This window comes from Canis lupus, chromosome 20 (assembly GCF_011100685.1).
Source record: "Canis lupus familiaris isolate Mischka breed German Shepherd chromosome 20, alternate assembly UU_Cfam_GSD_1.0, whole genome shotgun sequence".
In the NCBI taxonomy this organism is placed as follows: domain Eukaryota; kingdom Metazoa; phylum Chordata; class Mammalia; order Carnivora; family Canidae; genus Canis; species Canis lupus.
This window is the reverse complement of record NC_049241.1, coordinates 41,451,955-41,465,400: the sequence shown is the minus strand read 5'-3', so window position 1 is coordinate 41,465,400 and position 13,446 is coordinate 41,451,955. Positions and strand designations below refer to the sequence as shown.

Genomic DNA, 13,446 nt, shown 5'->3' with positions numbered 1-13,446 from the left:
TCACCAGAAGATTAAAGTGACCAGCGAGGGGAGTGTGAGGGAAAGAACCTCATTTTTAAGTAGAAAAATTAATATTTGCTGGACTCATCTCGAAGAATATTCACATGTACTGGTCAAATGAGGCAAACAGTAGCCCAAACTCTTTGAGGGTTAAAAGAGTTTAAGACAATGCTGAGCTTCTTTTTTTTTTTTTTTTTTAGTAAAGTTGCCCTTTATTTTTTTTAATTTTCTTTTAAATTTATTTATGATAGTCACAGAGAGAGAGAGAGAGAGAGGCAGAGACACAGGCAGAGGGAGAAGCAGGCTCCATGCACCGGGAGCCCGATGTGGGATTCGATCCCGGGTCTCCAGGATCGTGCCCTGGGCCAAAGGCAGGCGCCAAACCGCTGTGCCACCCAGGGATCCCCACAATGCTGAGTTTCAAAAAATGGTAGCTACGTTGAGTTGTATGAATTTCCCATTACGGTTCTTTAATATATAGCCATTTTTTAAAAAGCCAGGGAATGAGCAGGTAAGTGGGAAGAAAGCAGAAAAAAAAGAGGTATTACCAAAGATACTTCTCCGGTTGTAAAATTGTAGCAAGTTTTAAGATTACAAATGTTTTTTTCATCTGCTGAGCATATTTTATTTATGAAACTGTTAGATCTGGGGTTTATAAATTACTTTGAGTTTCATGCCAAGAGAACTTCCCACCATAAACTGACATTCCCAGCTGTTGAAAGAAGGGCTCAGGCAAATTGAAGAAAAAGAAATGAAGCCAGGAAAAAGGAGGCCAGGCTCTAACTATGGCAAAGGGAAGGGCCTGTCTACAGGGATCTGTGGTGACTGTCACCCTCACAGCATATGCCAAGTGCACTGTCACTCACAGCTCTACCTGGCTGCCAGTGAAGCAACTGGTGCGAAGCAACAGCACAGACTTGAGTCCAGCAGAGGGTCGTCTTTTCACATCTGCTCTTCCATTCACAAAAAACAGTCCCAAAGGAAGGCCTTTTCTGCTGAGATGAGCTTCAATTTCCCCAAGTATCATGATCCTCCCTGCCTAGAACATGCTGAATATGTGAAGAAACCTTCTGCTAAAGTTGCCGTAAACTTGAGAGAAGCATGAAAACATAACGAGATGAAACATTAAGAGCGTATAGTTAGCAATATATTCACTTTCCCTATTTCCAAAGAGGATAAGACTAGCAAAAGAGAATTCATTTAGGGGCACCTGGGTGGTTCAGTCAATTGAGTGGTCAACTTTTGATTTCCACTCAGGTCATGATCTAACAGATGGTGGGATCAAACCTCGCGCTGGGCTCCATGCTCAGCTTGAATTCGGCCTGGTCCTTTCCCTCTCCCCTTTCCCCACTTTTTCTTCCTCTCAAATAAATAAATAAAAGATAATTCATTTGTAATTTTTAAAATGTCATTAGGCAGCATATATATGTAAAGCTCAATACTAGTTTTTAGGGAAAATACATGAATATATCCAACAAAGTTTCTGCCTGGAGAATAAAATGTTAGAGTCAAAAGACCTAGATCCCAATCCCAAATTAGCCTCTGATTCAAAATTTATGCCCTCATGATGTGTTTCCATTTCTCTACCTAAAAAAGTGTTTAGTTAGTGCTTAAATAGTAGAATAAAAATATAATGACTAATTGTCAACATTCATCTGTTTCTTATTAAGAACCTAAAATTTCTAGAAGGTTCCTTTGAGGCAAGAATGAGAAAAAGCACAAGCCTTAGAATCAGAAAGTCTTGGGTTCAAATTCTACTTCTGAGACTATATTATCTGCATGACTTTAATGTAAAGAGTCTCCATTTTCTCATCTGTAAAATGGAGAGAATACTTTATAGTACAGTTATGTGTATATGACTAGCTACCTACCCATCAATGGGTAATTAGGCACAGGGTATTCACTCAGTAGATGGTAGTTGCTATCAATCACTGGCAAGCTGAGGGCAGGCAGTTAACACGAATGCTCTGAAGTGAAGAACAAAGAAAACATTTAATAAGGCCAGGTCTAGAACCAATTATGGATGAAACCTCAGAGCCTACATAACCAATGGTGGTTGAGTATGATGGGCCAATCTGCCTGGTCTCCTATCACAAATCACTATACTCCCCATTCCACTCAGTTCCCTGCCTCAGAGCCCTAGCTTGCCTAAAGCTCTATTATCTGCACACTAATCTGCTTTCTGGACATGTTGGAATGAGCCTTACTAGAAACACACAAGTTATATGTGAAGAAAACATCAAAATACCAGTGAGGGAGGAGGGCATGGAAATCTGAATGTGTGAGGTTACTGAACATGGTGCCTTACTGTGTGGTTGGATAGAAAACCTCACCATACAAGACATCACCTCTTGGGTACCTGGGTGGGTTGGTCAGCTAAGCATCTGCCTTCTGTTCAGGTAATGATCCCAGGGACCCGGGATCAAGCCCTACATCAGGATCCCTGCTCAGCGGGGAGTCTGCTTCTTCCTCTGCCTCCGTCCCTCCTCCCTACTCATGCTCTCTCTCAAATAAATAAATAAAATCTTAGAAAAAACAAAAAACAAAAAAAAAACCCTCTAAGAAACCAAGACATCACCTCTCCCTAGGATAACCGACACATTTAATGTGATTCAAAGAAAAAGGCTGACTGGATTTTTATTTATTTTTTACAAAACGACATAATTCTCAATTTTATATGTAGTAATGAACAGGCAGGAAGAGTCAGGAAAACTCTACAAAACAGTAATAAGGTGAGAAGTGGGACTAGACCTATTAAATATGAAAATATATGATTATGCCACACTGTGCTACTGAAGCTTCAATGGAAAGACCAATGGATCCGGAAATAGACCAAACACACACAGGATTATACAGCATGACAACAGTGGCACTTCAGCAGGAGACAGATTAGACACCTGTTGATAGATGATCAAGTAATCCTACGTCACATCTCATGAACGACACAGACACACACACACACAGTCAATTCTACACTGATCAAAGATTCAAATGTGAAAAATTAAAAATAAAAATTATTTTTATAAACTCAGAGTAGGAATGGATGGATGCTTAACTGACTGAGCCACTCAGGCACCCCTAAATAAATTCTCTTTTGCTAGTCTTATCCTCTTTGGAAATAGGGGAAGTGAATATATTGCTAACCATATGGTCTTTTATAAACTTGATAATACACAAAGAAGTCACTTAATAAGTAAAACAGAATAAATCTATGCCAAGAAATAAATGTTCACCTATAAGATCAGCACACATAATAAAAAGTACACATCAGTGGAGAAAGTACAAAGAGGCTAGTGCGCATATTTGCAAGGGTGAGTACATCTCCATGGCCCTATGGGGGACACTGTGGCAACACCTGAAAAAATTACTAATACACAGTCTTCAAACCATAGAGTCTACTCCAGGGTCCCTTTTAATTACACAGATGTACTAGCATAAGTATGACATTCTATATATACAAGAACAGTCTATGTACTTTGTTTCTAATAAAGAAAAACTAACAAACACCTAAATGTCTACCAATAAAGAAGTGGTAAAGTCATTAGGTTATATCCACATGATTAAAATACTGTATACAGCTATTAAGTAAGAATGAGGGGCCCTTCTTTGTACTGATTTGTAAAGATCTGTAAAATAATTGTTAAATTTACAAAGCAAGGCACACCCCAATATGTATGGTGTCTCATCTGTATAAAATCCAGAAATATATATATCATTGCTACCTTATGCATAAATTCTCTGAAAGGATGTAAAAGACATGGTTATAATGGGGTGTCTCTGGAGAAAATTTGGATGGGGATTGATGGAGGGAGGCAGATTTACATTTAAGTGCATATCCCTTCATACCATGGGAATGAACTGATTCAAAATTACTTAAAAAAATTATCTATGAAGAAAAGAATAGATTATCCTTAGGGGAGAGGTGTGATAGAATTATACAAGAAACAACAAATTTTTTCCTGAAATCCACCATTCTCCCCTCAGCCACTCTGCAAGGCTGCCCCTAACATGTAGTCTCTCAGCTTGGTCCAACCAAGGAAGGGCCGTAAAAGTTCTGAAACTTCTGCTTTGCTCACTCAAGAATCAAAACAAATCCTTTTGCTACATTTCTTTGGAAATACTGAGCAAAAAGAAATGGCTAGCGTTCAGAAAATTTATTATGTTACCCTTGGTATCACTGTTGAAACTGAAGAACCAGTCTAAAAACTAAAACTAAAGAACTGGATAGAACACTGGAAATCCTAATGAAGGCCGGAAAGCCCTCTAACATATGACTTCATTTTCTGCCTTGGCAATAGGGTAGCTAATAGAAGATAAAAACAGAAAAGATGAGAATATCTTACACAGATAACGACCTTTACTATTCTCTACTTACACAGCATGTATTCTTTACTGGGTACAAATTCATGCAAAGCACAAACTTTCCCCAAAACGACAAGTCTGTATCATGCAACACATCATCCCTTGACGAAGCCTGTCCAAAACCCTAAGGCCAACCAGTGTTTGTTTTTTTTTAAATTCTGGAGTTAGTAGCTGCATCATGCAAGGTGAGAAACAGCATCATCTGAAGCTGAAAAACCTCAAAGGCTAGGAAACATTTTTTGAAGGTTAAGCTGAGGGAAGCCATGATTAGATGTGTACTTTTTAGGAAAAAAAGAAAGAAAACATTTCTAAATCTCGAAGGAGTCATCTTTCTCAATCTCATTCCAATTATTTGACTGAGGAGATCCAAAAGGGCAAAAATATGAGGACTCCCACACTGGCAAGTTTTATAAACTTGTCCGAGGATGCAGGCTGTCTTATGGCCAAAGACTATGCCCCAAACCCTGCCTGACATGCAACTGTGGCCAATGGCCGTGAAAAACAAACTGGTAGATGTGGCTGCATCACTGAGAGATCATATCCCACTTTTAGAAATGTAAAGTCTGTGCCTAGCAATGTTGGTTGGAAGTTAGTTACCGTGTCCTCTTTGGGGAAGACCATTTTCACTGACTAAGAGCAATTTGGATATTCAGTACCACAGCACAAGCTACAAATATATACAGACAAGAAAATAAATCCCACGCATACAGCTGGACCTGAAATGTTTTCTTTCCTCCTGTGAACCCTTATACAAAATAATGATTAAATCTGGCTGTAAGCTTTACACACAGGAGCCACATATACGTATGGTGTTTTCTTTTTAAATTTAAGAATAGTGGATGGTTATAGGACTTCCGCTAAACAATTTATTGTTTGAAATTCAACTTCCCCTCAAACTCAAGGTTCAGTGCTGGGTAAAAAGGCATGCAACCAAGTCACCAGCCTCTCAAGCTGGACACAGGGCATGCCTTGCCTGCCAAAAACACATAATTAGCAGTTACACATTTTCATGCCAACAAACCAAGGATTAAAAAGGATGATTAGAGTCTGGATGGAACCAAAGCACAAGCTCTTTGCCTTTTGGATGCTGACTCAAAAGCCACAAGCACACACATTTCCCATGGCAGTGTCATACCGCTGGTCTTCAGTTGCTTGGATCTCTCTCGTTCCTGGACTGTAGACTTTGGCAGAAGTGGAGTAAGGCCTCGAGACTTGGTTGGTCTCATGTAGCCCTTCATGGGTTCTGCCATTCTGCTTTTATCTTCCTTCTTCCCTTCTGGTGCCTTTGGCTCAGACTTTTCAGTCACTTTGTCAGGTGCCTCTGAGATCTTATCTTTGGGTTTTGGGAGTTCAGGATGCTTGGAAGTAGTTACTACTAATAAGTTCTCTACCACCTGCAATGGAGTAGCTGCAGCTCTGCCATCTAAGAAATCTGACTGGAATTCTGGTGTTGCCATGGAAGTTTGTTCTGAATCAGTGATTTTAGAAGCCGGGCTAACTTCTTCCACTTTATTTTTTTCACTTTTTGGAGGCAACAGGGCCCTATCTACCTCCTTATTCAAACTGTCTGGGTCCTTGGATTCTCGACTATCAGTATTTTGGTCCTCACAGAAATTGGGCTTTTGTGCTTTGTCTCCTAGTAAGTCAGGAATCTGAATGGGGGCAGAACCTTCTTCAGACTCTTTCTTTTTGTTAACTGGGTGTGTTGGAAAACTATTCCCATCTGCACATGTTTCCAAGACTCTGACCTCACCTGGAAGGCTTTGGTCTTCTACTGACACTCCAGAAAGAAGGTGTCCCTTTGCGAGCTCTGGGATTTTCTCTATCAAATGCTTCGATGCACCACTGGGTACTGACTCAGATCCTCCTAGCACATGTCCTCTATCCATTCCTGCTTCATTTTTTATGGGATCAGCAAACTCACCTTTATTCTTAAAACAGTTCCCTCCCTGGCAGTTAACTGTTTCTATGGCTGCTGTAAAAGTGAGGGCAACTCCTCCTCCTGTGCTTGCAGAAAGTGCAACAGCAGAGGGGGACTTGGGTCTTTCTTGATCTGGGACTCCACCTTTGATGCAGTTATCTACTGCTAATAATTTGGGTATCTGGGCCGGAGTGGTCTCTTGCTCACTTTCTGCCAAGATATTTGGAAAAGAATCACCCTCTTTTACTGTTTGAGAAGCAGGAGTGGGCAGTCCTTCACAGGCTGCTGACTCCAGAGCCTCTGGAGGGGCTGACTTATTCATCAACCCTGGTAGTGTTCTGGGGCAGGTAAATGTGATATTTCTATTTTCGTCCACATAGCCCATTCCTTCAGTTCTGTGGTCCCCTGTGGTTTCCATGGGAACATGTATTTTTGATGCATCTATCGTATTCTCCAGAAGATGCTTCTCGGGGAAACTATTTTTAACCTTTTTGCTTTTTCCATCATTGCTCCTTTTATTTGGTTTGTCAGCCACTGCAGCATGTCCCTTGGCTGCATCTGTCTTATTCTCTGCAGACAGAGCTGAAGGAACAAATCCTGCCCCCTGGGTTTGGCTTTGGCAGCTCACATCTGTCACCTTGGTATCGGGTTCAAAAACAGCAGAGTCCTTCACTATGTTTGTCTTGTTCCCACCAAGAGCCCCAAGCTCAAAAGAATTAACCTCATCATTCCTCCCCTTTTGGTCACCTACTTCCACTGTGGGAATAGCTGATGTATGTGAGGACAAAAGATCATGATTTAAGGGGAAAATGCAGCCTAAGTCCTTGTTTTGATGAGTAGTACTATCAGCATCTCTATCCTTCCCTACAAAAGGTGGGTTGGGGGTTTCCTCCTTGCACTCCATTCTAGCAGGCTGGGTGAAAGAATTGTTTTTGAACTTTTTGGTTTTGCCCTCATTACTCCTTTTTTTAGGCTTTTCAGAAATCCAGGGAGCTGCCTCACCACTCACCCAAGGACACTTTCCTTCCTTGTCCTGGTTACTGACACCCATATCTCTTTCTGTCCTAGTGCCAGAAGTCGTGCCTGACCCACTTCCCAAAGGAATAAACATGTGGGAGGTGCTGGCCCCCCACACGTCAGCTATCTCTGTAGGCTCCCCCATCACCACTGCCTCAGTGAGACTCACTATGGGCCCTGACTGCTTTGAAGAAAACAGTTCCTCACTCTTCTCCCCAGAAGTCACTCTTTCAGTTTTAGGGGCTGGCTCACTTGCTGCAAGAACAGCTGGGCCATCCTTCCAGCTGTCCAGAAGAAATGGTGGCTCAGATCTTGCTCTTCCCTTCCCAGAACTGGCTCTCACTTTCCCAGAACCTGCCCTTCCCTTCCTGCTTCTGCCATCCCCTGCCATTCTCTGAACAGGCTCTCTCTCTGGCCCAAGCATCTGAACTGCCACCTCATCCTGCGGCTGCCTAGAAGCCAAGGTGCCCATCTCTTGGCTTAGCTTGGGAAAAGCTTCCTTTGTTAGTTCTTTAATCTCTTTAGCTCCTTCAGAAAACCCTGTCTGTCTGTCCTTTTGCAATGTAGTCACTTTACCTTCATCATGCCCTTCTTTTAGACTACTTCCTAATGAGGAAGTTGCTGGCCAAGTGGGTGCCAGGTGAGGCAGTTCTTCTGCCACTGTGGGTTTTGAACACCCCCTCACAGCTTCTTGGTCTGAGAGAGGAGAGCAACCCTCTTTGGGTGTGATCTCCAAAGGAATTTCTACTTTGTGTGCAGAAACTTGTGTTGGGGGTCCTTTCAGATCAGGTGAGCCTACTGTTTGGCTTTCATCCACGGGGGTTTTCAGGTGGGGTGCGGGCCCTGGTTGGCCTTCACCTGGCTGCAGCCATTTCTGGCCCCGGCCCAGGGGTACTGACTGGCTACCACTGACCTCTGCTTCTACTCCTGGCTTGGGCTGAGACCTTCCTGCAGTTTTCAGGGGTTCTTCCAAAGGACACGAAGGAATGCTGACACTTTCTGAGACAAAGTTCTCAGCTACCAGCTTCGTGGCTCTGGACTCCACTTCACATTCCTTTTTGAAGTTTCCTCTGGATGCCAGTCCATATTCCATGCCCATAGCAGTAGGCAGGCTGGGAGGAACACCTGACTTCTGTGGGTCTACTGCAAAGGGATGACCTTTACGGTCATCTGCACTGTCATCATCCCAAGGTCCCCCAGCCCGGACTTGAGGATATCTCTTTTGCTTTGGTTTCTTCTTTTTTTTCTTCATCATCATTGGTGCACTATCTATATCCCAGGCCTCCCTGCCAAGATCTCGCTTGGGTTCAAAGAAGTCAACATGAATAGTTTTCCTTTGGCTCCCCAGCTCACCACAGGAAGACGAACCAGAGACCCAACCCAACTCAGACAAAGAGCAGGTGCCCAGCCCGGGATCAAGAGTCTTCCGTGGAGAAGAGACTCCCAGCAGCTCAGAAGGGACCCTGGCAGGCCTGGGCCGAGTGGACCTGCGGTCACTGGGTCTGCATACTTGTTTGTCTTGTGTGGGAGGGGTACCTGTAATACATGAAGTTGGCCAAAATTCCAAACAAAAAACTTCTTGTTATTGTTTAAAAAAAAAAAAAAAAAAAAAAAAAAAAGGTCCATTTAACTGACTTAACTGACTCAGTTAAGTCTATTTCACCAACCCACATACTAATTTATTTAGGAAAATAGTTTTTTCTAAAATATTTCTTACCCTTAACTGGGATTAGCAAATATTTAACAAAGATCATCATCTCAGGTAAAGAAAAAAAAATTCAAACCAAGATCTTCAAACCTTCTATAATAAGTAGTGTCTGTAAATTTCATCAGCTACTTACTTATATTTATCATTATTTTTAATTGGTACATAATCCTCAGTTCTGCAACAAGATGGTAAGCTCCTGCCTCTTTTTGCTGACATGTGTTAATCAACTGAATGAAATACATATGATTTTGTGCAGAATTTATAATTCTAAGAGTCTGTCACCAATATTATACTTGTCAAGCTAACCAGATCAACTTTGGGAAACAGACCAGGAGGCCAGACTTATGCTACTGGGGGGGAGAAGGAGGAAGAAGAAAAAAAGAGACTGAATTAGTTATTTTGGCTAAAGAAACATCTTCATCATTCCAGAACCAAAGCCTCCTACTTTGAAAGACAAATGTGTTAGATTTCAATGTTCTGTTCCTAAATGTACTTCCCAAAAGATAGAAAAATATACATAATGCCCAGAAGGGTAATGAATTAGAACAGTTAGGATAAGTATCCTTGGAAAAGTTTCAAGAAATCAAGTTGTCCAACCTCTTATCTCCAAGTCAATGCAGCATGGATTCAAGATTCTGGGAAGAGACTCACTAAGAGCAGGTGTAGGATAGCTCTTGTCAAGCCTGATCCAATGAAATGACTTCAGAGAACATTGAAACACTTAAATAGTACTTTCTGTTCTTGTTTTTACCCTCTAATGTCCTACAAATCCAATCCTTTATTTAACATCTCAGGTCAATTACTGCTTCTTTCAAGAAAGTGCTAGGTTTCAGTACCCCACAACATTTATAACATTTAATTTGGCAACCAACCAGCTATTTGATGCTATCTCTTAATATTATTTAATTGAATTATTATATGAATCTTTGGCTACAAAGTTCATGCCTGGCAACTTTCCTCACCATCCAGGCTATGATGTAACAACACAAGGGCAAGGACCCAGAGTTCAATATCTATATCCCTTAGCATGGTATATTTTGTATACAATAAGGATTTGATAAATCTTTATTGATATGCTGAGTCACTAAGACAACATTAAAAAAAAAATCACTTTATTTAGCTCCTACTTGGGGCTAGACAGTATGTAAGCACTTTAGCATCTCAGTGAAATAAGTCACGGTCCCTGCCCTCGAGTTTACATTCTAATCAGTCACAGAAAAGTAAGCAGAGAATCATTAAGTTGATAATCATACATACATGCTTTGACTTATATCTAAGACATGCAATCTTAAAGTTCACTGAATGATCGAACTCCAAGTTAGAAAGTACCTTGGAGCAGTGCCTCTCAAAGTTTAGTGTGTATAAGAATTGTCTGGAAAACTTATTAAAATGCTTATGAAGGTCTGAGGTGGAATCGAGGACGATGCATTTGTAATAGGCAGATGCTGTTGGGTCATAAAACACACTGTATCTAACACGGGCTTATTAGCAAAGGTTTACAGAACATTTGACCAACATATTCCTCATATAGCTGAATAAATGGAGATACAGGGAAGTTAAATAACCTACTCAAGACCACACAGCATATAATATTGAACAGTTGAACTGGGCTAAAATTTAGATGTCTTGGGACACCTGGTGGGTCAGTGGTTGAGTGTCCTGGGATTGAGTCCCACATCAGGCTCCCTGCAGGGACCCTGCTTCTCCCTCTGCCTATGTCTCTGCCTCTCTCTCTGTCTCTCAGGAATAAATAAATTAAAAATCTTAAAAAAAAAAAATTTAGATGTCTTGAGTTGATGTAGTGATAATTTAAAAATACGTAAAAACAAAAACAAAAACAAAAAACTATGTAACCAGCTGACCTTATGCCCAAACAAGACAAAAATCTATCTAAGAAAGAGAATGGACTTCATAAACAATACTGCTAATTACTATCACAAAAACTAAGAACAGCATCCACCACCACCAACCCATTGCTCCCAGTTGAAGCAGTTTCAGATTCCACTTGGTATCCCTAACTTACCTGAGATCTCTGAAGAAAGTTCAGGAGGTTGGCTACTGAATGGTTTCTTTTGCTTTTGTTTCTCTAACACAGAATCGTCATCTGTTGGCAAGTTGTACTTCTGGCCCATGGCTGGGACTGGTTCTAAGCGTAACAGTAAATACCACAGATTTTAGAGCAGCACTACTTAAGCTCTTTCTCCACCTTTCAGAAACTGGAAGCAGGAATAGTTTTGGAGGGATTGAGGGAGGGATGCTCCTCTGAGGGCAGCAGAGAGATAGCTAGAGTGGTAGGTAGAAGGTGAAATTGGGAAACTTTTTGTCTTAAATGGGAAAAATATCAAATATTTGGATGTTGGTGGGAATGATTCAATGGATGGGGGCAAAAACTGGTGAGAGGCAGGAAAGGAAGGAATGTCTAGGCTAGGGCATACTTAAGCAGGCAAGAGGATGTGGGATCTAATGCAAAATAGAAAACAGCCTTATTAATGAGGCGCAGAGATGGCTTCCTTCCAGTAACAGGAGTGAGGCAGAGACTTGGAATCTAGTATATAAGCAGGTAGGGAGACGAGATAGCAAAAGTCTCTTTTACTGAACATTTTCTTTTGTTGCTTAAATTATCAACAAGGAAAACAAATTAGCAGAGAAAGGAGGAGGGTGCTGGGAATGGGAAGAGGACGGAGGTGAGAAAGTCTAGAATGTGTATAAACAGAGCAAAATACAGTGTAACGGTCTTTATATTCTCTAGAACATTTGTCCCTTACCCTTCTGGAGACTACCCCATGGGAGACAGAAATACTGAGTAAACATAAACCCGTACCTGGAGAAATGATAAAAGTAGATGCAGCTGACTGCCCCTCATCCTTGGGAGATTTTAACTGGGACGCCTTGCTTATTTCTTCCTGTGTCCATGGAGTGTCCATGTCCTTAGCTGGAACTGGTGCCACCTCTGTTTCTGAGAGTGGTGCAACATCCTTGGCGGGATTCACATTGTTGGCCAGGATCACCTCTGTCCCAGGGGGCAGAGCCACATCCTTAGTCAGGGCTACCTCTGTTTCTGGAGGCTGAGGCACATCCTTGGTCAGGGTCACTTCCGTTTCTGGTGGCACTGCCACATTCTTGTCCAGGGCTACCTCTGTTTCTGGAGGTGAAACCATGTCCTTGCCCAGGGCCAACTCTGTTTCTTGGGATGGAGACACATCCTTGCCCAGGACCATCTCTGATTCTGGGGATGGAGCCACGTCCTTCACTGGGGTCTTTTCTATATCTGGATATAGAGCAATGTCCTTGACTGCAGCCACCTTTGTTTCTGGGGGCAGTGGCACAACCTCAGTCAAGATCACCTTGGTTTCGGGAGGCAGTGCCATGTCCCCAGTTGGGGCCACCTCTGTTTCTGGGGACAAAGCCACTTCCTTGGCTGAAGGTATTTCTGTGGATGATATAACATCTTTAGCCAATGCCACTTCTATTTCTGAGAGTGATACCACACCCTTGGCTGGGGCCATCTCTCTGTCTGTGCATGGTACCGTGCCCTCATCTGGGGACAAATCCATTTTTATAGGTGGTGCTCTCTCTGTTTCTTTGAATGATAATATATCCTTGGCTAGGGCCACCTCTGTTTCTGGGGGTAGTACCACATCCTTGGCTAATGATACATCTTCTTCTCTGGACAATACGACATCCTTAACTGGAGCTTCTTCTGTTTCTCTGGGCAGTACCATGTCCTTGACTAAGGCCATATCTGACTCCATAGATGATTCTATGTCCTTAGCCTGTGTCACATCTGATTTGGGAGATACTTCCATGTCTTTAGCCAATGCCACCTCTATTTCTGTGGCTGGTGCCAGGTCCTCAGCTAGAGCCATCTCTGTTTCTCTAAATGGTGACATGTCAGCAGCCTCCAGGCCCCTCATGGTTTCCAATGCTTCTGCTGGTGCCCTCTCTTCTGCTGATGTCATTTCTACCTCTTCAGCTGGCTCTATGGGAAGTAAGTTGGAAATTTAGGACTCATCACTGTGTGCTCATAGCTCTGCATTCAAAACTTACTTTCTGAGAACACAGGAGTATCTAGATTTTGTGACCATAATACCCTAAACATAATACCCTACTCTTTCATAGTCCCGGTACTGAGAAGAACAGGATACCGAGAGAGTACATAGTAGAGAAGGAAAAGAAAAAACACAGGTTTAAAAACAGCAGCAGCCCAGGCACACAGCTATTTTAAGAATGGGAACCTGTGGCACATCTAGAAAAAACCTCTAAGGCATAAATCTGCACTGAATTAAAAAAAGATTTTCTGTGCCCACGAACTCCAAGTGTTGTATTTCACCCACACCTTCATTCCTTCAGCTGTGAAATCAGTAATTAAAGGAATAAAAGCATTTGTGATAGTTCTAAAATGTTTATCTATACTGCTGTACACTGCTAAAAATGAAGT

At 42.0% G+C, this 13,446-nt stretch overlaps 1 protein-coding gene across 23 annotated transcripts in view; it reads right to left on the bottom strand.

Moving 5' to 3' along the window:
* The window catches only part of MAP4 (microtubule associated protein 4), a 204,113-nt gene that overhangs the window by 42,963 nt on the left and 147,704 nt on the right, over positions 1–13,446 (bottom strand). For 14 of the 23 annotated variants that reach the window (XM_038566588.1, XM_038566578.1, XM_038566583.1 and 11 more), the window contains 3 exons: positions 11,830–12,987; positions 11,032–11,154; positions 5,498–8,836 (listed from right to left, as the gene is read on the bottom strand). In XM_038566588.1, the coding sequence (XP_038422516.1) occupies positions 5,498–8,836; positions 11,032–11,154; positions 11,830–12,987 (4,620 nt within the window). The remainder of the gene's footprint in view (positions 1–5,497; positions 8,837–11,031; positions 11,155–11,829; positions 12,988–13,446) is intronic. The other 9 variants (XM_038566595.1, XM_038566596.1, XM_038566597.1 and 6 more) reach the window with 1 other exon arrangement.